This window comes from Rhinolophus sinicus, chromosome 8, assembly GCF_057876585.1.
Source record: "Rhinolophus sinicus isolate RSI-liver-muscle chromosome 8, RSI-T2T, whole genome shotgun sequence".
Taxonomy (NCBI): domain Eukaryota; kingdom Metazoa; phylum Chordata; class Mammalia; order Chiroptera; family Rhinolophidae; genus Rhinolophus; species Rhinolophus sinicus.
This window is the reverse complement of record NC_142508.1, coordinates 32,693,427-32,719,404: the sequence shown is the minus strand read 5'-3', so window position 1 is coordinate 32,719,404 and position 25,978 is coordinate 32,693,427. Positions and strand designations below refer to the sequence as shown.

Below are 25,978 nucleotides of genomic sequence, written 5' to 3'. Positions count from 1 at the left end.
ATCATGGGATTCAGAGGTAGCAAAACATAACAAATACAGAGGCACTGTTTCATCTTCATTTTTTTCACTGAAATGCTAATATTTCTTCTCTATTGGCATTACTAACAGGCCCTATTGTGTATTGAATTTCTTTCAGATGACAAAGAAAAGCCCAACACCATAGAAACTACCACTTGTGAGCCAGCCTTGTCCAAGGCAGCCTCACTTCAGGAACAATTAACAGAAGGAGCTGGAGCCCCGGAAGACTCCCAGTTAGACCAAACCAAGGATCAGAATGGGCCATTGGAATTACAAGAAGGATACTTGAAACCAGAGGTAGACCCCCAGAAGGAGAGGATCCCTAGGAAATCTAAGTCTAAACATGGTGGCTTAGGGACAGCTGACGGTGTGTGTTCAAAGATTGTACAGGAGCCAGTCCATCCAGGAGGTGCTGTACTTGACCATGACTCATACAGATTAGGTAAAGATCCCATTGTTCAGGAGGAGGAAAATATCTTTAAATGCAATGAATGTGGGAAAGTTTTTAACAAGAAACGCCTCCTTGCTCGACATGAGAGGATTCACTCAGGAGTAAAGCCCTATGAATGCACAGAGTGTGGGAAAACCTTTAGTAAGAGCACTTACCTCCTTCAACACCACATGGTCCACACAGGGGAGAAGCCCTATAAGTGCATGGAGTGTGGGAAGGCTTTTAACCGCAAGTCACACCTTACACAACACCAACGGATTCACAGTGGAGAGAAGCCCTATAAGTGCAATGAATGTGGAAAGGCCTTCACCCACCGTTCTACTTTTGTCCTCCATAATAGGAGCCACACTGGAGAAAAACCCTTTGTGTGCAAAGAATGTGGAAAAGCCTTCCGCGATAGACCAGGTTTCATTCGACACTACATTATCCACAGTGGTGAGAATCCCTATGAATGCTTTGAATGTGGCAAGGTTTTCAAACACAGGTCATACCTCATGTGGCACCAGCAGACTCACACGGGGGAGAAGCCCTATGAGTGCAGTGAGTGTGGGAAAGCCTTCTGTGAGAGTGCAGCCCTCATTCACCACTATGTCATCCACACGGGGGAGAAGCCTTTTGAGTGCCTTGAGTGTGGGAAGGCCTTCAACCATAGGTCATACCTCAAGAGACACCAGCGGATCCATACGGGAGAAAAGCCTTATGTGTGCAATGAATGTGGAAAGGCCTTTACCCACTGTTCCACTTTTATCTTACATAAAAGGGCCCACACTGGAGAAAAACCTTTTGAGTGCAAAGAATGTGGGAAAGCCTTTAGTAATCGGGCCGACCTCATTCGACATTTCAGCATCCACACGGGGGAGAAACCCTATGAGTGCAGTGAGTGTGGGAAGGCCTTCAACCGCAGGTCAGGCCTCACGAGGCACCAGCGGATTCACAGTGGAGAGAAGCCCTATGAATGCCTTGAATGTGGGAAAACCTTCTGCTGGAGCACAAACCTCATTAGACACTCCATCATCCACACCGGAGAGAAGCCCTATGAGTGCAGTGAGTGTGGAAAAGCCTTCAGTCGCAGCTCATCCCTGAGTCAGCATCAAAGGGTTCATTCTGGGAGAAATCCTGTCAGTGTAACAGAAGTCGGAAGACCCTTCACAAGTGGACAATCCTCAGTCAACCTCCAAGAACTCCTTTTGGGGAAAGACTTTTTGAATGTAACCACTGAGGAAAATGTTTTACCAGAAGAAACATCTTACTCAGAATCTACTCATTCATACCAAAGAGAAACCCCACAATTTTCCCTGTGAGAAAATGTGTTGGAGGTTATCAGTCATCGTCTAATGAGTCATATTGGAAATTGACCCTGTGTAGAGTCCTATTCTACATCTGAGAATTCATCCAGGAGAGTGACCCAGTAGTTATTATGCACTTATAAAACATTCACCTACATCTGTCTCCTTAGTTTATACTGCAGTGTTATCTCAGGAATTTTTTTTTTTTTTTTTTTTTTTTTTTAAAGACGGGAGAGACTTAGAAGAGAACAAGAACTACAGTTTCTTTCAGACTGCTTGCCAAGCCTGGGGCACTTTGTCACTGATTCCTTAGTTTAATTGGCAGAAGGAAAGTTTTGTTCCAGAAGTAAAGGATATAGGGTCTTTATGTCTTGTACATATACATTCATTACTGTCCAATGTCCAGAGAGTTTGCCAGTTCAGGGCAGGTCTGGAAACTTTCATTGAACCTCTTATTTGTTCTAAAACATTGTCTCTACTGTTAAGGAGCTTAATTTTAATGACAAATATGAAGGTTTGAGTTACCAAATACCTATTTGAGGAGATAAGAAAACATATGAATAGGCACATTTTTTTTACATCAGTTAAGGCTGTTTAAGGCTGTCTGGTTATTTAAAAACAAATTTTTGATGTGGTTTTAAAGACCTAATACGCAGATATTTCCTTGGATCTGTACTATTGGTTTACTTGATTGCTATAGTTACATGATAAGTTTTTTAATTGGGTAAAGTGATTCTTCTTATTCTTTATTTAAAACTGATTTATCACTCCTAGTTACTTTGAATTTCCATATAAAGTTTTAGATATAGTTGACTGTTTTTATCAAAAAAATCTTTATTGAATTTTGATAGAAATTGAGTTAAACTGGCAGATCAATTTGTTCAGAATAGGCATTTTTACTATGTTGAGTCTAATTAACATGGTATGTCTCTACATTTAAGTATGGCTTGATTTACTTCATTACAGTTTCATAAATTTCAATAACAGGTCTTGTACAATTTTTATAAGATTTATATCTAGGCTTTTTTTTTTTTTTAAGTATAAATGGCATTGATTTTTTTAACTTTCAATTTCCACACAATCTTTGGTAGTATACAAATATAAGGATTTTTTTAATGTTATTTTGTCATCCTGAAACCTTGCTGAACTGTAGCCATTTCTTTTGATAGAATGGTTGGAATTTTCTACATAGAAATATAATTTGCAAATAGTGATAGTTTTGTTTCTTCCTTCTCATCTATGTACCTGTTTTTTCTTGTTGTACTGCACTGGCTAGGATTTCCAATATGATACTGAATGGTAGTAGTGAGAAAGGATATCCTTGTCTGATTCCTGATACTAGGGGGAAACATTTAGTTTTTCATCAAGTATGATGTTAGTCTTAATGTTTTCTTCATAGAGGTTTCTTATCAAGTTTCCCATATTCCTAATTTGATTTTTTTTTGTTATTTCGAATGTGTGTTGAATTCTGTTAAATGCTTTTTCTCTATCAGTTGATATAGTCATGTTTTGTTTCTTCTGTAGCCTATTGATGTGATGTATTATATTGACTTGAGATTTGAAAGCTGAACCAGCCTTGTGTCCTTGGAATAAGCCTCACTTGGTCATGGAGTATAATTTCATATATTACAGTATTCAATATGCTAGTATTTTATGGAGGAAGTTTTCCTCTATTTTCATGAGAGTAATATGTAGTTTCTGGGGTTTTTAAAATTTCATTTGTAGGTTTTGTTTGTTTTGTAGTGTCATTGTCTGGTTTTGGTGTCTAGGTGATACTGGCCTCCCAACATGTGTTGGGGGGTTGTTCCTTCTTCTATTATTTGGAAGACAGTGTGTAGAATTGGTTTTATTTGATCTTTTAGTGTTTCGTTGCACTCTCCCGTGAACCATTTAGTCATGGAGGTTATTCTTTTGGATGTTTTTTAAATTATATATTTATTTTATTTAATATGTATAGAACTATTTAGAGTATCTAGTTCCTATTGGATGAATTTTCATAGTTTGTCCTTTTCTAGTAATGTTTCATTATGTCTAAAGTTTATTTGCTTCAAGTATTCCTTTATTATTCTTTTGATGGCAGCAGAATCTGTTTGTATACCCTGTTTTATTCCTCATGAGAAATGTGTCAACTCTCTTTTTATCTTTGTCAGTCTTCTAGTATTTATCAATTTTTTGATCATTTCCAAAAGCCAGCACTTTATCTCATTGTTTTTACTGTTATCTTTCGGTTCCTGATTTCACTGATTTTTTTCCCCTGATATTCTTTTTACTATTTACTTTGGTTATATTTTCATTGGTAGTTTCTTGAGGTGGGTGTTTAGATTATTGATTTGAGATTTACTTTTCTAATGTAAGCATTAAGTTCTATAAATTTCCCTCATAGCAGTGTTTTAACTTCATCTCAGAAGTTTTAATATGTTTTGATTACGTTTCATGCAGTTTTAAATATTTCTTCATTTCAGACTTCCTCTCTAACCCATGGATTATTTCAAAGTATGTAGTTTAATTTTCTAGTGTTGGCATATTTCATGTTCTCTTTTTGTTACTGATTTCTAGTTTGTTATATGTTTGATCTGGCTGTTTAAATTTGTTGAGGATTGTTTTATGATCCAGGCTATGGTCTGGTTTGAATATTCTGTAAGACTGTTTGAAAAGAATATATTCTACTGTTATTGGATGGAGTTTCTGTAACTGTCTACACAAACCTTTTGGTTGATGATGTTATTCAGATTTTCTATATTCTTGCTGATTTTCTGTCTAGTATTTCTATAATAGCTGAGAGATGGGTGTTGAAGTCTTTCAGTATAATGGTGGAATTGTCTGTTCGTCCTTTAAGTTCTATCAGTTTTTTGCTTCATGTATTTCAAAGCTCTGTTGTTTGGTGCATACACATTTAGAATTGCTATGTCATCTTGGTCTATTGACCCTTTTATCATTATGTAATGCACCTTTTAGCCCTAGTAAATTTTCTTTGCTTTGAACTATACTTTATCTGATATTAATGTAGTCACTATTGCATATGTTGGTTAATGTTTGCATGGTTTAAATTTTTTCATAATTTCATTTTCAACCTTATCTATATCATTACATTTGCAGTAAGTTTCTGTGACTAGCATATACTCGGGTCATACTTTTTATCCATTTTATCAATTTCTGGTTTTAAATTGGTATATTTAGGCCATTTAAATTTAAAATAATTATTGATGTGTTAGGGCTTAAGTCTGCCATTTTATTTTTGTTTTTGTTCCTTGTGTATTGTCCCCCTGTTGTTATTTTTGCCTTCCTGTGGGTTACTTTAGAATTCCATTTGATGTATCTGTGATGTTTTTGAGTATATCTCTTTGTATTTTAATGATTACTTTAGGTATTGTATTATATACATAACTTATCACAGGCTACAATATTAACATTTTAGCACTTTGATGTATAGAAACCTTACTATTATTGGGTCCCTTTACATTCCCCATTCTTTAATAATACAATTGTCTTAAGAATGTCCTCTTCATATGCTGAGCACCATATTGGGTGATGTTCTTTTTTGCTTTACCTTTCAAATAGGTTTTACAAAACTCATGAGAAGCATAGTCTGTTTGCCTTTACTTTTACACATTCCATTGTTCTTTCTTCCTTTTTGAAATCCCAAGATTTCTTCTATTAACATTTCCTTTCTTTTCCACTAACTCCTGTAGTCTTTCTTTTAGGGTAGATCTTTTGGTAACAAACAGTTTTGTATTCCTTCATCTAAAAATGTCTTTATGTCCCTCCCCTTCATTCCTGAAGGATGTTTTTGTGGGATTTTTATGCCCTTGGCCAAATTTGGGAAATTTTTAGTTATTCTTCAAAAAGTTTTGAAGCCCCATACTTTCTCCTTTCTTTCAGACACTTCAATAACATGAATGATAGACCTCATTTTTTACCCCTCAGGTCCTTCAGGCTCCCATCTGTATTTTTCCCCATTCTATTTTTCTCTGTTGCTCAGATTAATTAATTTGCATCAATCTTTCTTTGAACTCATTGATTTCTTTCTCATATCTAATTGATTGAGCTCACCCAGTGAGTTTGCATTTTGGCTTTTGCATTTTTCAGTTGTTTAATTTCCATTTGGTTCTTTTATACATCTTCTAGTTCTTTGCTTAGTTTATAATGCCAAAAAAGGACTCTGAGAAAACAGGCAAAACCGTAGTAGTTCAAAGTCATGGTTCTCTGGTGGTTTATCTTGACGTTGGAATGGAAATCCTAAATCATCTGAAGGAATGGCAGGCCTGTAGTCTTATATGTTGGTATCCACAAATGTTTCTAAGGACAAATATTATAACGGTGTGATCTGCAGATTGTTTAGAGTTGTATTCTTCAGGAAAGGTTTCTGTGTAAAATTCCCCAGCTCTCTAAACCGTGTTGTAGCCTCAAAGGAGAAGGGGTCATTCCTCTTCCAGGATTACTCTTCCTCTTTGTGGTCGAACACATCCCCCTACTTTCCAACTTGTCTAGGACTTTCCCACTTTCCTCTGTCTTTTATGCCCCTACTGCTTGGTCTTTAACTTCTCCCTCATAATCCCTTCTATCCTCATGATCCATACCCGTGTTCAAGTTTCTAGTCTCACCCTCAGGCACTTTCTGTCCCACTTGCCCATTGAGCTCTGCCCTACTCCCTTCTTTCACAGACACATTTTGTATAACTTTTGTGTCCACTTCTGTCCTCACTGTCTCACATTCCTTTCACTCCACTGACAACTAAAAGAGTGGCTTCTACCACTGTAACTGACTTCAGCAGATCTCACAAAGTTCCCTTTTGCCCTCTCCCCTCCCCCCTTCCATTATTGGACCTTTTTACTGATACCCTCCTCTCTGATTTGAAGGTCCTTTCCTAGCTTCTGTGAGTTCCTTCCCTTCTCCTTCAGAGGGTCTGTATCTTCTATCTATTAAACCATTGTGCTTCCTAGGACCCATCCGTGGTCATTGCTATCTCACTTGTGTTCTATGAGTGAGTTAATTCCCTCTCAATTCATTTTATTCTGAATGATCTAGAGGTTCCCCCAAATTCATATCTCCAGGCTGAATGAGTCTAATGTCTGTTACCCACTGGTCATCCTTCCACACCTTCTCTGTATTCATATACACTGAGTTTATGCATGTGTCATGTAGCCATGGCTATGGATGCACACATAATAATCATAAGAGCAAGCAAACATAGTATTACTGTGTATCGGCCACTGTTATGAATGTTTTACACATTTTGACTCTTAACCTTTGCAACAAGTCTCTGTGGTAGGTCTTGTTATCCCCGTTTTACCGATGAGAAAAGTTAAGGAACAGAAAGGTTGAAGAATTTGCCCAAAGTTGTAGTCGATTGGGAAGTGTGAGATTAGGGATTGGAGGCCAGATAGGGTGGCTGTAGAATCCATGCCTGTACGACTCCTATATTTTTTCTCACAGGATAAGTCTTTGTTTTCCTGGTCACTATTCATTTTTACTAAAATAGATCAAATAATCCTCATTTAGCTGTAACCCCCTTTTCTCATTTGACAATTCATCTTGGCCATTCTTTCAGGTTGAATGAGATAAACCAAACTCTTTAATGGTTGTATAATCTGTTGTAACTTTGTAGAATATACAGATGATCTCTGGGTTTGAGATTGGGGGAAGGTAGAGAGAGATTTAAGCAGGCATTTGGTTTTAGATGTTATGTTTGGGGTGCCTGAAAAACATCTCAGTGAATCCCATTACCTTCTGCTTTGTCCAAGCCTGATACTTTGCAGCCATTTTTCTTTCATCACCCTGCATCCAGCCACTGTCATTTTACCTTTTTATTTTCCTTACTAGACACTCAATATGTGTGTGTTTTAGTGAATGGCCACATGCAGCAGTGTATTTTTATTCTAATGTTTGTGTCCCTCACAGAATGCTTACACAAAGCTGTGTATATAGTTGGCATAGTACGTGACGTGTTGACCTCAATGAGAATCTACATGGGCTTTTATGGCCGGATCTATAAGACTGCAAATCATAATGAATAGTTGTGTCAGAAGTCAACACTATCCCAGGTTTGATGATTTACTATGGAAACGCAAAGGACTGAGCCTATTACCATACTCAATAGCTATGATTGTTTTACAGCAAAAGAATACAAAGCAAAGTCAGACAAGGGAAAAGGCATGGACTGAAGTCCAGAGAAAACCAGGGACAAGCTTTAGACGTTCTGAGTGCTTAATTTAGGATTCATCAATGAGTTAGGACAGAAGGTGTGAAATGTCTGCTAGAGAGGCTCATTAGAAACTCAGTGCCCAGAATTTTTTTGGGCATTCTTTGTTTAGAACATAACCAAGATTTTAGACCACCAGAAGGATAGCAGGTCACCAGCATACACCACATTGTTTACACAAACAACAGACACACTGAGTCATTCATCATTACTGGGAATGATAGAAAACCTTCCAAAATCTGAGGTCCCAAATTCCAGCCCAGGGCAAATGCTGAAGTTCAAAGGATAGCAGTTTAAGGCCTGCTGTGTTAACTCTTCTTCACAGTGACTTGAATGGTGTTACAATGTTGAGTAAGTTCAAATATTTTTGACAAATATAGTTTGCTACAACAAAAAATACATCATAGCTCTGTGGGGAACACGCGCGCGCACACACGCAAACCATGGTAACTAAAACAGTCAGTTAAGTCACAGTAGAAATTCTTACAAAGCAGTCAGTATTTAATTTGATAAGGTACAGAGAATGGTGGGAAAGGATCTTGTCTCTCTTGATACCTATATATGTATATAGATATGTCTTCAAGTGATTTAACTTGTAAATATTCCCTTTGTTTGCCTTTATGTCTACAAAGATATAATGGCCAGGTCAATGCTGTGTATTTCCATTGCACATATGCCAACAATTTCTCCTTTACTATTTCTGCTTATGAAACTTGTAGCCTTTGGGTTCAAGAAAGAGAAAATTAAAGAACATGGGGTCATAATCATTTCTGTGTCATTAAATGTACATAACTTGAGATTGAGGAGTGTGTTACTGCAGGCTTAGTCATGTTCACAGATCTGTGTGTGAGTTTCACTTGGAAGGTGTGGGAGCAGGTGGCCCTGGCTAGGAGGGCCTTCTACAGGGACATGATGCTAGAGACCTACGGGAACCTGCTCTCTGGGAGTATGTGCAGCTCCCCTTTGTACTCACCCTCCGGCCCAGACCACCTTCCCTGTCTCAGTTATGGGAAGCTGGGGTACCCCCGGAATCCTCAGTGATGTCATCCTTGTGTTTTGAGGGTTCAAGATTTGTAATCTGTTTGCTCACAGGTATGTTATGCATCTCATAATGGAATGGTCTCAGCTAAATTGTAAATGGGCAGTGAAAAGAGCATGGGCCCTCTAGTCTGCCTACCTGGTTATACTTGCTGGCCCTGTTCTTACCTGCTGGATGATTTTAAGGAAATTCCTGTCCACTCTGTAATTTGAAGGTCCATGTATTAAGTGTATCTTTTGTTCTGATGTTTTGGCATCTGGTACCTTGCTCATACTGCAGAGACTACTCTTTCTTTGGAATGTCCCAGGGGCTAGCTGATTCCTAGAGGTAGCAAAAGACTCCCCTGAGCACGCCTTTTACATGCAAACCAACCAATCCAGAGCCCACACCCTTTAACCTAACTTTTCAAAGTCTCACACATGGAGCCACTGTCTCCTTGCCCTAATCAATCCAGAGTCAGGTCCCAGGCAACTGAGGGACTCAGGTGGTCTTCCTGAAGCTGGTCAAGAGCCAGTTTTTTCTTTGGAATGTGCAGCATTTGAGCAACCAAAGACTTCAGTTAAGACTTTCCTGCACAGCCCACCTCTCTGTACTTTGGCCTAGGCTCTATTACAGCAAAACAATCATATTTGCCTGAGCATGTACTTGTATGAAAGCATTTTTGTAACAGATACACCATAGTATCATCTTGAATATGCCTAACATTTGAAGGGTACAGTGGGGGGTATGGATAGATTTAAAGAAACAACCAATCCATACTATAAATCCATTATATCCATATCTGTATTGTAGTGCTCATTTGATTACATGTCCTATTTGATCAATTGTTGTTTGTACTTTGTGATAAACCACCTCCCCTGTCATTACATTGGTTTAAGTCATCATCCTCACACACATGGAAAGCAGTGAGAACTTCCTAACAGATCTCCTTCCTCCTCTCATGACCCTTCCATGGTCTCAGCAAAATATTCATAGGGGCCATTCCTTTCATATGCAAATTAAACAATTCAAAGCCCCTAATTGGAACCACCCACTCTTTCTGGCTTAAAGAGACAATATTCTGTTCTGGTCATCTCAGGGCCTGGTACCAGACAAATAGGGAGGTCCCTATGCCCCAAAGTCTGCTGACAGTATTCAAGTTAGGCAGCCCTAAGCTGTTTTCCCTGGCCCTGCCTTTCCTGTGGAAAACAATAAAGGCTGTGGGTCAGGCTTTCTCCTCTCCTGCCCCCTGACCCATCCTGGTCTTCCCCACGTTGCGCAATGTGATATGCCCTGCTTCCCCTTTATAAAGATCTGTGAGTATAAACTTCCGTTATGACAATCATTTCCAGGTCTGTGCATCTTAACCATACCAGGTTAAACAATTCCTGGGTACATTTTAGAACCCTCAGAGAACATGTTAGAACCTCCTTACAATGGCCTGCGAGGCTCTCTAAAAGTTGTCTCCATTTATCTGTCCAACTTGTCTTGAACCACTCTATTCTAACCCCTGTGGATGCAGCTCTAGCCACACTAGCCTTCTTGCTCTTCCTCAGACACCCCTGTACTCTTGTCCTAGGTGTTTATGTGGGTCACTATTCCCTCTGATACCCACTTGGTGACTCAGTCCTCAAAGTCTGTGTTCGGATATCAATGTCTTATGAGACCTGTCCCAACCACATTACTCAATATTGCAAAGTTGCTTTTGTCCCACTCTTCCACTATTACCTGCTCTACTTTTTCTTATCTCCATAGCACTGCCTCCTTTTAACCATCTATATTGTTTAGGTTTTGTTGTTGTTGTTTTAAAATTATTGGTTGTTAGGGTGAAAGACCCTCAAGAACAGTAATGTACTTTTTTTTGGTTATATATCCCGTAGTTTAGAGTAGTGCCTCTCAAAAGATAGGCACTCAATAAGTACTTACTGAATTAGTTAATAGGTAAATATATTTTCAAATGGTTATGAGTGACAAGAGAAATAGAACAGCGTCACATTGGGGTGGGGGACCACTTCAAATTGAGAGATGCAGAAAGGCCTCTATGAGTTGGGAATGGTTATATGATCTGATCCCATCACCCTGACCTCTGATGTCAAGTTACTGTTTTTCTCTTTCCATACTTAGTCACTATGTCTAGCCAACTCAGGTGGAAGGGAATCAAACTCCACTACCTGAAATAGGGGTATCTATGTATTCTTTGGTATTCTTAAGGAAGATTTGTCTCATTTCCCTCTATGTGCTTTTATTTTTAAAAATCAAATAAATATGAATACTTATTATGTGTGTTGTGATTCCCATTTTATACATGTGGGGGGCAAAGGAGAAAGGAGAGGTCAATTCCTTTGCCTGTGACAGTACAGCAGGGTCAAATGCTGTTGACCTGTTTCCATTTTCATAACTTTATGTATCCTCAGGTCATCGGAAGCTGAATTTTATTTTCTCACCTTCATAGTCATTTGAAGAAAAAAGTCACCAATTATGACTTCTAAGACTTTTCTTAATATAATTGTTGAAGGATTGTTAATATTCCTAATGTGACTTTTTTGATTTCTGGTTTGCAACTACTTAATGCTGGGTTTGTCTGGTGTTCACCCCTGTCCATTTCTTTACCTACACACTCATTCCCTGTTGGTGTCACCCAGTATCATTACTTAAAATAACAGTGTATGCTAACAACTTCCAAAATTTATATATCCAGTCACAAACTCTCTCCCAATGTTCAGACATAGTTTGAAATGCATATGGGACACACTGTGGTGTGGACAAAAAAGGGGTTCTATGGAAAGTAACTTCACAGGGTGATCTGATCATAAATTCCTAACTGGGTAGGTCATGGTGAGTAGTCACACCTCAGGCATATGACTTTTTTAGTAAAAGGCTTATCTTTACCTTAAGCAAGCCCTGTCCATTGTTTCTGTGCATTTAGATGAACACACCTTTGAAATGTGTCTTTTCAGACTTAACAATGCTTGACCACACTTTCAAAACCCTCCCTCCAAAACGTGACTACCCTCTAGAGAGCACATAATCTTGTTAACCATCCTACAATCCAATTCCCGCCTTGCTTTCTCCCACCTCCATGTCATCTTCCTTACGTTCCCTCCTTAATTCTATATGCATAAAAGAATCTGCAAATGACAGTGTTTTCTCATTCTGTTTAGATCTTGACTCCAGGCATATCCTGTTTGGCTCAAATACACTTCCAAAAAAAACCCACAACAACAAAAAACTCACTACAGGTTTGGACATTCTTACCTTGACAGTGGTCTTGAGTTGTTTTACTCAGAAGTCTGTGCATCCTGTGGAGGTGGCTCCAGGTCAAAGTAGGTACAAGGGTTTGAGGTCTGTGCGTTCTGTAAAATGTCAGGGCGGGACTTCCGGCACCCTCCTGTGGGCGTTTATTTAGATTGCTCATTCATCCGCGTGCCCTGTAAAGGGATCCGGAGAGAAGAAACCAAGATCGCAGCGTTGATTCCACGCCGAGGGCGAAGGCCTTTGCCTCCTGAGCCTCGATCCCTCTGCTTCTTGTTCACTCAGTTGTGAAGAGGCGGATCTGAGGCGGCGTTCAGGGTCTCCTGGCTTGGACAGTTCCCCACACCCTGTTGTCGCTAGGAAAACAACTGCATTACCCAGGAGGCTAGGAGCCGCGTGTGCGCGGGGCCAATGACGGCCCAGGACGGCTGTTTCCTGCGGCCGGTCCGGCGGGGCGGGGCTTCTGGCTCCTGGCTGATGTACGTCATCTGACTGCGGGGTTGCGCCTCCGGTGCGCTAGGAGCTGGAGGGATGTTCCGGGCGCGTTTCCCCGGCCCGGGTAGGGAAGGGGCACCCCGTGAGCGCCAGCCGGGGCCCCAACCTCGGTCCCCGCAACCCTGACGCGACCACTTAGGCCTGGTGTGCATTTTCACTCGGGGAAACTGAGTGCGACAGTCAGGCGACGTTGCCCTGCTCTGGGCAGGGAGGAGGTGGCGGTCGGCAGAATTCTGGAGCCGCCTCGGTCGCCACCTCTCCGGGTCCCGCTTTGTCCGCAGGGTCCCATGATGGCGGCGGTGTGGATGGACCCGGCACAAGTGAGTGGACGATGTTTTGGGCATTGCTGCTTCTCTGCTGGTTCCGAGAGGGCTCCTGGGCAGGGTGGAGGTCAGGAAAGGCACTGCATTTTCTTTGTCCTTGTCGTTTATTTACAGTTGTGTCGCGTCTGTGACACGTTTTCAGACTGCGTGAAGGACAAATGATGCTTCCTTCCTAAGCTCCCATGAGCAGTTACGAATCCAGCCGCCGCCATGGCCTGCAGGCTCCTACCCCGTCACCCACCGGCTGACCTCTGGCGTTCCGTTCTTCCCGTACCACCTCTTCAGAAACATCAACCTGACCGTTCCAAGTTCTCATTCATCCCCCAGTCTTTGTCCTTGCCTGAGTGTTTTCCTGGGATACTGTCCCTATACCTTTGCAGGGCCTCCCTCTCATCTGGCCTGTGCTCAGATGTCACCTATGTAGAGAGGCCTTTCCTAGCTGTTCCAGCTACAACGGCCTCTTCCCTACTTGCCAATCTTTCTGGCATTTTTGTGTAGAAACCTAGCCAAATGAAATAAGTGTATCTGATTGAATTTGTCCAGGATGTTGTGGGAGCAAAGAGAAAACAATAACAAAAAAGTAGAATAGCTGACCTTCATTGAGTCCTTGCTGTGGGCTGACAGGCAGGCATAATATATAACCTGGTTACATCCTCAACTCAGAGCTGAGTTCTGTTTTGCACAAGATCAACTTGAGGCTCAGAGGCTCAGTTACCTGCCCAAGGTCACCGCAGCTCTTAAGTAGCAGAAACTAACAACCACTATGTCTACCACAGCCTGTATTTTTACCCTCTTCTCTACCAGCAGTGGATAGGGAGGCCTGCAGGTAACACGTAAAGTAAGCGCCGAGTGGGATACCTTCCAGTAGGTGGTCTTGGCATGAGTTGAGGACATGGCATTTCAGCAGGTGGACAGAAAGAGGATATATTGGTTGTTTAAGGAGTCCCCAGAGGACGTGTGGGGTTGCCTTGCCCCTCCCTCAGTCTGCTGAGACATGTCCTAGGATGGCCAGACTGTGGTCATTTGCTGAATGTTCCAGCCTACTCAGCCAGGACAGACATCGTTCTGTTGTGGGTCACAGCCTGCATTGTCCTTGGCAACTCCTCTTCCTGGTCCCGAAGTATTCTTTCCTCAGGGATATGTGCTGTCAGGAAAGAGGTAAGTTAAAGAAATGATGTCTCATTGTGGATTCTCCTTGGGAGTCTCCAAGGCACAGAAGCAACGGGAGCTGGTCCTGCCACTTCCCAAGCAGGTGCCACCACCTCAGGTGACTCTCCTGTAAGGTGGGTGATAATGAGTCTGCTCCTCTGCCCAAGTCCACAGAAATATTTTCAGTGGTGGCTGAAATGAATGTAACAGTGAAATTTATTTGAAATACTTCATATCTTCACTAACTCTGATTTTGCTTTGCTAATGGAGGAATGTCAGGGTTATGCAATTAGACCCTAGACCAGAGGGGCCCGGGTTCAAATCCTACCTCTGCTCATAAGACATGTAAACTTTGGGTGAACTGGTAGAGCCCCCTGGATCTCAGGTCTCTGACTGATGTGAAGATGATGGTATTGACTTTACAGGCTGTGCTCAGTCACCCCAGTATTTCTTTCACAAATATTTTTTCTTTAATTCTTTATAACTATTATTGCTGAGTGAGAATTATTGTATTCATCCAGAAATCCAGGTTCTGAGAAATGACGTGAGGTCCCCAAGTTCACACAGTAGGCAAGTGTTGATTTTAAGATTTGGGATTCGCATCTCAGTATGACGTCAGAACTGGGGACTTCCTGTCACTTTTAACACAGGTAGGCACACAGTGAGGACCAGTGAGTCTTGGGTGCAGGTACTGTAATTATTATTGGTATTGTTTTCATTATCATTATTACTTCCTATTCCTCTGACATCCGAGAGTTTTTACTATTCTGTCCCTCATAGTCCACACAGGATGGTCCTGACCTTGTGTCCTCCTCCATTGGCTCCCACAGAGGGGACTGGTCTCCTGCACTGCTGTGATCAGTGCAAGCAGTGTCTGTTTCCTTGAGCCTAACACAGAGCTCAGCCCTCAGGAAGTGTTTGCTCTCTGCCCCTTTTCCATCGACACAGACGGTCTCTGATCCCATCCAACAGCCACAGGACCAACACTACTGCCTCTATTTGACTTTCCAGATGCCTGTGACCTTTGAGGATGTGGCAGTGACTTTCACCCAGGAGGAGTGGGGGCAGCTGGCCCTGGCCCAGAGGACCCTGTACCAGGAGGTGATGCTGGAAACCTGCAGGCTCCTGGTATCTCTGGGTAAGTCCTCCCCACTCTGCCATGTGGGGGACCTGCCACCTCCTTCATTCTATCCTCTGGCTCCAGGCTTGCTGGTTGAGAAGGCCTGTAGCCTGCCCTCCCTAATCCCCACAGCTTCAGTCTTTTTCTGGACTCTTCTCTTCCTACCTAGTCTCCTGTCTCTTAGCAAGGGTTGGGCAAGAAACAGACTTTTTCACCTTTGGTCACAGCCAAAGGAGAAGGATGTGTTGGGAGGAAGTGAGGGTGTCTTGCAGAACCCAAAGGCGCATTCTGGCTGGGCTCCTTGAGGGACAGATAAAAGAACTCAGAAAACCATGATTAGCCCTGGCTTCTGGGTCTCTCCTCCTGGCTTCTCTCTTTGGGGTGGCCTGTGTCATTGTCTTTTCACAGTGGATTTTTCTGCCGCAGCTATTTTGCAGAAGAAAGTGGTCATCCAGCCCTTGCTCTCTGAGGCCAATACATTCCTCGTCTCTACTTCTTTCTGTATGTTTATATTGTTTCTCTTCACTCATTCAATTCTCCCAGCATGCTGTCATTGGCAAGGAAGGAAAATAGGGCCATTGCAATGAGTCCCTCATAAAGGTTAATCCACTCAATTTAAACGACTCATCTTTATTTTGAAAAGCTCTGCAGTTTTTGATGGTACAAGTCCTTTCTTTTGTGAAATGTTGATAAGAATAGATACTTGATGTTTGTACAAATGTGTCATTTTGACCAGATCACTATGTGGAATTCCCAATTTTTTATTTTATTGGTTCGTGAAATGCTGAAGTCTGGCGTCACCAAGCCTGCCCCTCTCTGGTCCCTGTTTCCTGAGAATTGAATTCTGCTCATGTCCTGTCATCACCACAGCTCATTTGTCTGAGGGTGCTGGCCCCACACAGGAGTATTCGTAGCTTCCTCCTTAGTGTAGCACTTGGAAGACCAGTGTCTGGTCTCAGACCCTTGGTGTCCAGTCCCTACTCTGCTACTTATGAGCTGTGCATTCCTGGGCAAGTTACTGAACCCATATGTGCCTCAGTTATTTCATAGGTAAAGTGAGGTGAAATAGTATCTACTTCACAGGCTGTTATGAGGGTAAATGGCTCAGAACAATGCTTGGTGATTCCTTGCTATGTGGTTTAGCATTTGTGACTCCTGCTGCTGTCATGACTCTTAGTGAGACCATCATTGTCCTGGTCATCATCCTCACACTGGGACTCAGCCTTTTCTGGAACAGTGCTGTGTAGCTTTGTAGTTAAGTAGGCCAGATGCCAGACACGACTAGACCCTGGTTTCCATCTTGGCTCAGCTATCAATTTACCTGATTTCAACAAATCATTTTGCCTCCCTGAGCCTTGGTTTCTTCATCTATAAAATGGTGCTCATTCAGAGTATGTACTTCATGTGGATGCCATAAGGAAATCCTAAAATGGAATTTTTCATGCCTACAGGAAGAACAACAGAACACTGCTTAGGACCAAAAAAAAAAAAAGAATAAAAACCAGTTAGATCAATGAATGAAGACACTTAACCTGTTCCTTTTTGAAAAGACTCAATATTTTAAACATGTCATTTCTTTTCTAAATTACTACATAAATTTAATTCAATTTGAAACAAAACGATGCTGTTAAATTGCTTGGCGCAGTCCCTGGGATGTGGTTACACCCTATTAACACTAGTTTGGTTTTTTTTTTGTTTTTAAGATTTTTTACAGCAGTTTTAGGTTCACATCAATATTGAGAGGAAAGTACAGACATTTCCCATACAACCCCTGTCCTGACATGCACAGGCTTCCCCATGATCGACATTTCCCCAGATGGGACATTTGTTATAGTTGAGAGCCTACACTGACACATGATAGTCACCCAGAGTCCATAGTTCACAGCAGGGTCACCCTTGCTGTTGTACACCCTTCTCCCAGGTGACTTAGGCTCTGATAAAACTCTAGTTGGTTAGGCTTTGTTAACTCCATAGTTTCTCCTAGAGGCGGGCTTGTTAAGAACAGGGCACTATGGAATATTTCAACATTGGTTCTTTTCCCCTCCCCCTGCCAGAAGCCCAAGGGGATGTTTTTCTTGTATTTTTTGTGGGAATCTAGTTGAGCTCCTAGAGGTAAATCTCATAATATTGTGAGGATCCTTCTCTGACTGGGTCCCCCTGGAGTTGTCTGCACTGAGCTTCCAACAATTCATCTCTTACTGCTCAGGTTTCCTGCCCAGGCACTGGTTCCCACAGCAGTTTCTGCTCATGAGTCTGCTCTGGAAAGCCATGACTCCCTGTATTCGCTGTCTATCTCTGCAGTCTTGGGGGCAGGCAGCAGTTTGCCCTGTGTGCTCCCCTCTGTCACTGTTCCAAGAAGAGTTGTTGATTTTGCCGTTCAGTCTTTGCAGCTTTTCACTTGTTAGGATGGAGTGGCAACTCCCAAGCTCCTTATATGCAGAACTAGAAATGGGAAATGCCCTAAGTGTTAGTTTTTGACTTACTATTAGGATTAAAAATTCCGTAACAACATGGCAGATTAATGAAGCACCCGGACCCAGGAGCCACAGTTCAGTGAAGTCTTTTCAGGAAGTGACATTTGAGCTGAGACCCAAAGAGTTAGAGTTAGCTAGAAGGAGCTAGGTGGGAGTCAGAACAGCCTTCCAGGTAGAAGGCTGACATGTGCAAAGGCCCTGAGGTCACAGGGAGAATGGCTTCTGATAGTTCTGAAGGACAGCCTCGGTCACCTTTCCACTGCCCTGTCACCGAGCTCTGTGCTGGGCATGTGGCAGACGTGAGTGAACATTTGCTTTGCGAAGATGGGTGAACCCTGAGCTTTGGTGCAGGATCTGCAGGTGACTTTTCTGTGGTCCCGGCTCCTCTGCTGTTGACTTCTCCAGCGTCTTTTCCCTTCATATTTGTTGATATGTGTTTAGCTACACATGACACCAGCTCAGTCTTCATCCTGAAGGAAATTCAGCATCTCATCCAACAAGAAACTCAGATGTGGGCAGGCTCCTGGGTTGGTGGGTGCTAACCCAGTTATCTGTTTCTTCGCTTCCTGTCCTTGGTCGTGATGCTCAGGCTGGGTCCCTCACAGAAGTCTCAACACGCTCCAGGACAACAGGAGCTGTAGGCGTGTCATTCCGCCCTTCCTGGAATAAGCTCTCTTGTTACTCAGAGTGGTTCGTGTGGGTCACCTGCCTATCTCAGACTACTGACGATCAGGGCTGTCATTTGTGAGATGATGGAGACCAGGGCTTTTTAACCTATCAGGTAGGTGGGTCACCATCACCTGGGGCTTGTGTAAAACGTACTGATGCCCAGGCCTTGCCCACAGGTTTTGTCTGAATGGATCTGGTGGCGACCAGGAGCCCTGGGGTTGCTGATGCCTGGGGAGCTTGAAGCCCGACTTGGATTAACGAGAAAGCATCTCTGTGGTGGGATTCTACACATGGAAATCAAAGGGAACTGGTGTGGTCTATGCAGCCAGCCTGAATGTCAACAGTCTGGGGCCCAATGATGGTGTTTTCGCCATTGGTTTCCAGGTCACAGCATTTTGTTTGCGTGAATGGGAGCAGCTTTGTTCCAAGGTCTCCTCCATATCCTGAAGTCCCAGCCTAGACTGAGAGGTTTTCTTTCTTGTCACCAAAATCCCTATGTCTTCTTTCTATCTCTATGAACAGGCTGTCCCTTGCCCAAACCAGAGCTGATCTACCCACTGGAACATAGCCCGGAGTTACAGACATCAAAGAGAGGCCTCTCCCCAAGTTCCTGCCCAGGTGGGTGCCAACAGCTGGCCAGGTGGGGGTCACGGCCCCCTTGCTGACAATGAGTTGACCACTGCCTCTGGAATTTGTGGGAATTTTCTTGTGGCCTCTGTAAGGTTGGGATCCATGGAGGCTTTTAATCTGTGGTCCTCTCTCCCCCTCCTTTGAGCCCTATCACACTCTTCACTGCTCCTGGTGGGGAGTTGTGGGGTGTTAGGTACATTTGCATTCTAGGCTCTGGCTGCCTGGGTTTAAAAGCTAGCTGTGACGCACAGCAGCCTTGTGGCCCTGGGGAAGTTGCGTGTGATCTTGTCGTGCCACTGATGTCTCAGCAGAGTTTCATGGCAAAAATAGTCTTCTTCCTGTGTGGCTTGGTCCTCACCCTTACACATTCATCTTCATCTCTCGTGTGTGTGTCTTCCCTTCTCACCTCCCTAGGGGAGGTCTTGCCTCCAAACACGGCCGATTCCTGCACCAGTGTCTAGATCACACCTTCTCCGGAAACCTGCTTCTTCTTTTCTGCCTCTTCAGTAACTTCATCTGTTCTCTACTTGACATAAAATATTCTCAGGGCCTTGTGCTTGGGGAAAGTAAATAAAAAGTGCCAATGCCTCTCTAATGGCTTCACACTGGCATTGATTCCTTTCCCTGTCCAATCGATCTTAGAGAAGCTTTGTCATTCTTCAAAGAGATGTCTACACTTGTGTTCCATACCTCCCACTTACTATTATTTCTTGCACTTTTTGAATGAGGTGTACTCATCCTGTATTGTGCAAAATCTTAAGAGGTCAGCTTGATGAATTTTTGCATATGTATAAACTTTTACACACCACCTTGGCCAATATATAAACTATCTCCAGCACCTCATCGAGGTCCATGCCCTGAGTAGCCCTTCTCTAGGTTCCCCTATTTAGCCTGTCAGCATAGATCAGTTTTGACTATTGAGCCCCACAGTCTGCTATTTGTCATATCTGCCTTACAATTCTTATTCTTTTTAAAGATTTTATTGGGGAAGGGGAACAGGACTTTATTTGGGAACAGTGTGTACTTCCAGGCCTTTTTTCCAAGTCAAGTTGTTGTCCTTTCAGTCTTAGTTGTGGAGGGCGCAGCTCAGCTCCAGGTCCAGTTGCTGTTGCTAGTTACAGGGGGCGCAGCCCACCATCCCGTGTCGGAGTCGAACCGACAACCTTATGGTTGAGAGGATGCACTCCAACCAACTGAGCCATCTGGGAGCTCAGTGGCAGCTCAGCTCAAGGTGCCATGTTCAATCTTAGTTGCAGGGGGCGCTGCCCACCATCCCTTGCGGGACTCGAGGAATTGAACTGGCAACCTTGTGGTTGAGAGCCCATGTGGGAATCGAACCGGCAGCCTTCAGAGTTAGGAGCACGGAGCTCCAACTGCCTGAGCCACCGGCCGGCCCCTGCCTTACAATTCTTTTTGTGTGGTTGGACTTTGATCAATTTCAGTACAATGTGTTATGTCACTGAAATTCATTTATCCATTCCTGTCTTGATGGACATTTCTGTTGTTTTTAACTTAACACTGCAGGAAATACTCTTGCCGTGTCTTGGTGTATGTAAGCATTGGTTTCTGTTAACCTGTTCCGGTATGTGTATAGGTCGTGGGGTAGCTTTATGTTCAGCATCAGTAGAAACTACCAGACTCGCAGTGTCTGCAACCTTTCCCATCCCCACTGTTCACATGTGCATGTCCATCCCTCCCTGTCCTTGTCAGCTCAAGGTAACATAGTTCCCTTTGCCCTTTGAGGCCTTGTGGGGAAGTCCCTTTGTTCCAACAACAGCAGTGAACTGCTGCTTCTACGGTCAGTGCTTTGCTCCAAATTTTCAAATGTGGCAGTGATCACAATGGTTTGGGTAATGGCCCACAGTTTACCGAACGCTCCTGCTGTGCCCGGCACAGTGCAAAGCGCTTTACGGACATCTTCTCACTTAGCCCTCATGACAGCCTGTGAGGCAGAAACGGAGTCTCTTCATTTTGCAGATGAGGAAATTGAGACGGGAACAGCTAAGGAATTTGTCAGCTGACTTTGTGCAGGCAGAATTTGAGCTGCGTTGTTCTGGTACAGGAAAAACCTGTATTAAAATTACACTGATGATAACGACTTTGAGCACCTCTGGTAATTGCATAAATCAAATGTGACTTGACTTATATTCATCTTGTGTTATCGGTATATATTAAGTATTACAATTTCAATACAATTTTTTCCTTTCTTAAAATGTGTATACATTTTTTTGGCACCCTCTGTATAAGCATTATATAAGGCAGGCACTATTTTTAGCTTTATTATTTAGAGAAGAAAGTGAAGGCTTACAGAATTTGAGTCCCTTGCCAGGTGCCACAAAGCTAATATTGAGTTCCTCTGGAACTTGGGCCTACAGTTTTTGTGGCCAGAGACCACGATCTTACTGCTTCCCATCTAGGCTGCATTAGGTGCCCCTTCGCTGGCCCCTTGTAGCACCTTGAGATATTCTTGCTTTGAGCAAACTCAGTGTCATTATGCTGTACCCGCCTGTACTCTCCAGACACTTTGTCCCCCATCCATCCGTTCCCTCTGAGTCTCCCTTCTAAAGGTTTCAAGAGTCCAAGAACCAAAAAAATAAATGGCAAACCTGGGTTTCAGAGATTGAACACAGGGCCACTATCTTCATCTTCTTGCTCTCACTGAAATGGTGATCCTGTTTTTTCTGTGTTGTCATCACTAATAAGCCATTGTGTGTGTGTGTTCTCTTCAGGTGATAGCACAAAACCCGAGACCACACAGCCTCCCCCTTCCCACCTGGCCTTGTCTGAGGATTTCTTACTCCAGGAAAGACGGACTCATCAAGCCTCAGGGGATGCCCGTGTAGGGCAAGGCAAGGGTCAGGATGGGCTATCAGAAGTTCAGGAAGGACCTTTGAGACCAGGGACAGAATCCCCGAGGGAGAAGCTCCCTGGAAAACTGAGCTCTGAATGTGATGGTTTAGGGAGAGATGATGGTTTGCCCTACAGGATTGTCCAGGAACCAGTCTCTCCAGGAGACATTCTATGTGAACAAGACTCATGCAGACTGATGAGAGGTCCCTTAATTCATGAAGGGAAACAGCCCTATAAATGTGAGGAATGTGGGAAAGTGTTTAACAAGAAATGCTTCCTGGTTCGACATAAGCACATTCACTCTGGAGTGAAGTCCTATGAGTGCACAGAGTGTGGGAAAACCTTTAGCAAGAGCACACACCTCCTGCAGCACCACATGATCCACACGGGGGACAAGCCCTATGAGTGCCTCGATTGTGGGAAGGCCTTCAACCGCAGATCACATCTCACGAGGCACCAGCGGATCCACACTGGGGAGAAGCCCTATGTGTGCAGTGAGTGTGGAAAGGCCTTTACCCACCATTCCAATCTGGTCCTGCATAACAGAAGCCACACTGGAGAAAAACCCTTTGTGTGCAAAGAATGTGGGAAAGCCTTCCGTGATAAGACTGGTTTCCTTCGACACTACATCATCCACACGGGAGAGAAACCCTTTGTGTGTGTCGAGTGTGGGAAGGCTTTCAACCGCAGGTCACACCTCACATGGCACCAGCAAATTCATAGCGGAGTGAGACCCTTTGAATGCAAGGAATGTGGAAAAGCCTTTTGTGACAGCACAGACCTCATTCAGCACTACGTTATCCACACTGGAGAGAAGCCGTATAAGTGCCTTGAGTGTGGTAAGGCCTTCTACCGCAGGTCACACCTCAAGCAGCACCAGCGGAGTCACACTGGGGAGAAACCTTACGTGTGCAGTGAGTGTGGAAAGGCCTTCACCCACTGCTCCACTTTTATCTTGCATAAAAGGGCCCACACTGGAGAAAAACCCTATGAATGCAAAGAATGTGGGAAAGCCTTTACCAATCGGTCAGACCTCATTCGACATTTCAGCATCCACACTGAAGAGAAGCCCTATGAGTGCAGTGAGTGTGGGAAGGCCTTCAACCGCAGGTCATACCTCACGAGGCACCAGCGGATTCACAGTGGAGAGAAGCCCTATGAATGCTTGGAGTGCGGCAAAGCCTTTTGCCAGAGGGCAAACCTCATTCGACATGCCATTATCCACACAGGAGAGAAGCCTTATGTGTGCACTGAATGTGGAAAGGCCTTCACCTACTGCTACACTTTTATCTTGCATAAAAGGGCCCACATTGGAGAAAAACCTTTTGAGTGCAAAGAATGTGAGAAAGCCTTCAGCACTAGAAAAGACCTCATTCGACACATCAGCATCCATGCTGGAGAGAAGCCCTATGAGTGCAGTGAGTGTGGGAAGGCCTTCAACCGCAGCTCAGGCCTCACAAGGCACCAGCGGATTCACAGTGGAGAGAAGCCCTATGAATGCATGGAGTGTGGGAAATCCTTTTGCTGGAGCACAAGCCTCATTCGACACACCGTCATCCACACTGGAGAGAAGCCCTATGAGTGCATTGAGTGTGGAAAGGCCTTTAGTCGCAGCTCATCCCTGAATCAGCATCAAAGGATGCATTCTGGGAGAAACCCTGTCAGTGTAACAGAAATGGGAAGACCCTTCACAAATGGGCAGACTGCAGTCAACCTCTAAGAACTCCTTTTGGGGAAAGACTTTTTTAATGTAACCACTGAGGAAAATGTTTTGCCAGAAGTAACATCTACTCATTCATACCAAAGAGCAATTCCACAATTTTCTTCTCTGTGAGAAAACCTTCTATTGCAGTATATCAGTTGTCATTTAACAAGTCACGTTAGAAATTGACTCAGCCTAGAATTTCATTCAACATCAGAGAATTCATCCAGGAAAGTGACCCAGTGTTTATCATGCACTTAGCAAAACCTTCAGCCACATCTTCCTCCTTAGTTTATACTACAAAATTATTTTCAGGGAAATTTAAACAAAGGAGAAGAGACAGAAGAGGGAAGACAAATGCAAGCACAGCTTCTTCCATACAAGTTTATGGCAATTTGTCATCCCATCCTTAGTTTATTTGGGGAGAGGGGAGTGTTGTTTCAGAGATCAGAGGGTCTTGTCCCTTTGTCTTTTATATACCTTCACTTCTGTCCAGTATTGGGAGAGTTAGCTGTCTGAAAACATCGATTGAAAGAAAGCCTGTGTTCTACAACATTGTCTCTACCTGTGAGCAGCATAAGTCTGTGAGAAATATGAAGGCCTGAGTGATGAACTGCTTTTATATGTCTATGAATGGGTCCATTTTACTGCACACTTAAGACTGTTTGAATTTTGAAAATCATGATTTTTTTAAATGTGTCTTTAACCACCCAAAAAACTCATACTTCGTCTTTATCCATTCACTTGTTTGTTTTTTCTCTATTTTTCTGTGAGGTGAGGATGATAGTGGCTGTGCAACCTTTCCAGATAAAACTTAATTCTTACCTCTGATTGTGGTTTCTGAGCTTCTTCAATCTTCCTTAGAGACGCTTCCACCTCAACAATTTTATAGGGGTTGAATGAGAGTGAAAATAAAGTAAAACATGGCTAAGTTAAGCTAAAGAATGATAATAAAGTCAGAAAAACACATAGAGAAAGCATCTCATTTTTAACTTTACAAAAGATTGTGTGAAGGTTCACTGTCAAATTAACTAGCATTTTAACAGGTGAAATGGGCATGTATACATTTAGGTATGTGTGAGTGGCACTGTTGTCACCATAAGCTTAGTCTCGATATAAAGACTAATGACTAGTATCTTTTATCAGGGTATTTTGGAATTCCTTCATTGATTTTTTTTGAGCTTCATGTGATAGTATTACCTCATGTTAAGAAATATACTGTACAGAAAGATATCAAAATAATCACGTATTCACTTGGAACCCTCCTTAGGGCCTTTTAAGTGAGTACATGTGTAGTTTTGGCATTGTAGGCCAAGCCATTTTCGTTGTATTTATCCATGGCATTATTGTGAAAACCTTCATCCTTTTCATGTTATGTCTAAGAAGTCTTCAGAAAGCTTTAGGTCTGGAATATTTTCTCTTGTGTTTTCTTATAGTTTTACTGTTTTATCTTTTACATTTCTGGTTCATGTTAATTTTTGTATTGCCATGTGAGGTTTACATTAAATTTCTTTCTTGTGTTTCTGCCTAAGGATGTTCTAGCACCATTTGTTGAAAAGACTATCCTACCTTCATTGAATTGCGTTTACTCCTTAGTCAAAAATCAGTTGGGCATTCATGCTGGGCTATTTCTGAGTTCTCTATATTATCCCATTGATTGCTGTGTCTTAACTTCTGCCAGTACCACACTATCTTGATTACTGTAGTTATTACTAAGTCTTAAAATTGGGTAAAATGGTTCTTCCATATCCTTTTAAAAAATTGATTTAGATTTCCATGTCATTTTTTTTCCTGTCTTTCCATATACATTTTTATCATGTGCTTATCTATATTTACAAAACTTCATGCTGGGATTTTGGTAGAAATTAATCTGTGGGTCATTTTGGTGAGGTTGGAATCTTTATTATATTGACTCTTTCAGTCCATGGACATGGTATGCCTCTCCATTTATCTAGATCCTTGTTGATTTATTTCGCTAATGTTTTGTAACTTTAGCTTATAGACCCTGACTGTATTTTGTTAGATTTTTATCTAGGCACTTTTTTTTTGAGTCATTGTATGCATTGTTGGGTTTTTAATTTCAGTTTGCACATGATCATTACTGTTATATTGAAATATGATATTTGTATGTTGAACTTGTATCTTATGGTCTTGCCGAATTCATTTATTAGTTCTAGCAGCATTTTTTTTTTGTAGATTCCTTGGAATTTTCTTCATAAACAATAATGTTACCAGTAAATAGTGAACATCTTATTTCTTCTTCCTAATCTGTAACCCTTTCATTTCCTTTTCCTGTCTTTATCATACCAGCTAGAACTTCCAGTAAAGTGTTGAATGGAAGT

At 42.6% G+C, this 25,978-nt stretch overlaps 2 protein-coding genes and 1 long non-coding RNA gene across 5 annotated transcripts in view; 2 read left to right on the top strand and 1 right to left on the bottom strand.

The window, feature by feature from the left end:
- The window catches only part of ZNF805 (zinc finger protein 805), a 32,375-nt gene extending 21,124 nt beyond the window's left edge, over nt 1-11,251 (top strand). Inside the window, exon 4 of the mRNA XM_074315433.2 lies at nt 137-11,251. Within this exon, the coding sequence (XP_074171534.2) occupies nt 137-1,770 (1,634 nt within the window). The 3' untranslated portion in view covers nt 1,771-11,251. The remainder of the gene's footprint in view (nt 1-136) is intronic.
- LOC148757477 (uncharacterized) overlaps nt 1-12,607 on the bottom strand; it is a 31,930-nt gene extending 19,323 nt beyond the window's left edge. The window contains exon 1 of one of the 2 annotated variants that reach the window (XR_016022168.1): nt 12,228-12,607. This is a non-coding gene — a long non-coding RNA (uncharacterized LOC148757477). The remainder of the gene's footprint in view (nt 1-12,227) is intronic. The other variant, XR_016022167.1, reaches the window with a different exon arrangement.
- A 2-nt stretch (nt 12,608-12,609) lies between these two features.
- On the top strand, nt 12,610-25,775 carry LOC109437592 (uncharacterized). 2 transcript variants are annotated; one of them, XM_088800447.1, is made up of 4 exons: nt 12,610-13,039; nt 15,203-15,329; nt 18,977-19,072; nt 21,814-25,775. In XM_088800447.1, the coding sequence occupies exons 1-4, from the start codon at nt 13,007-13,009 to the stop codon at nt 23,652-23,654; spliced, it is 2,097 nt and encodes a 698-aa protein (XP_088656573.1). In that variant the 5' UTR covers nt 12,610-13,006; the 3' UTR covers nt 23,655-25,775. The 2 variants fall into 2 exon arrangements, with proteins under 2 accessions (XP_088656573.1, XP_088656574.1); XM_088800448.1 differs by lacking the exon at nt 18,977-19,072.
- Nucleotides 25,776-25,978: the final 203 nt, after the last annotated feature.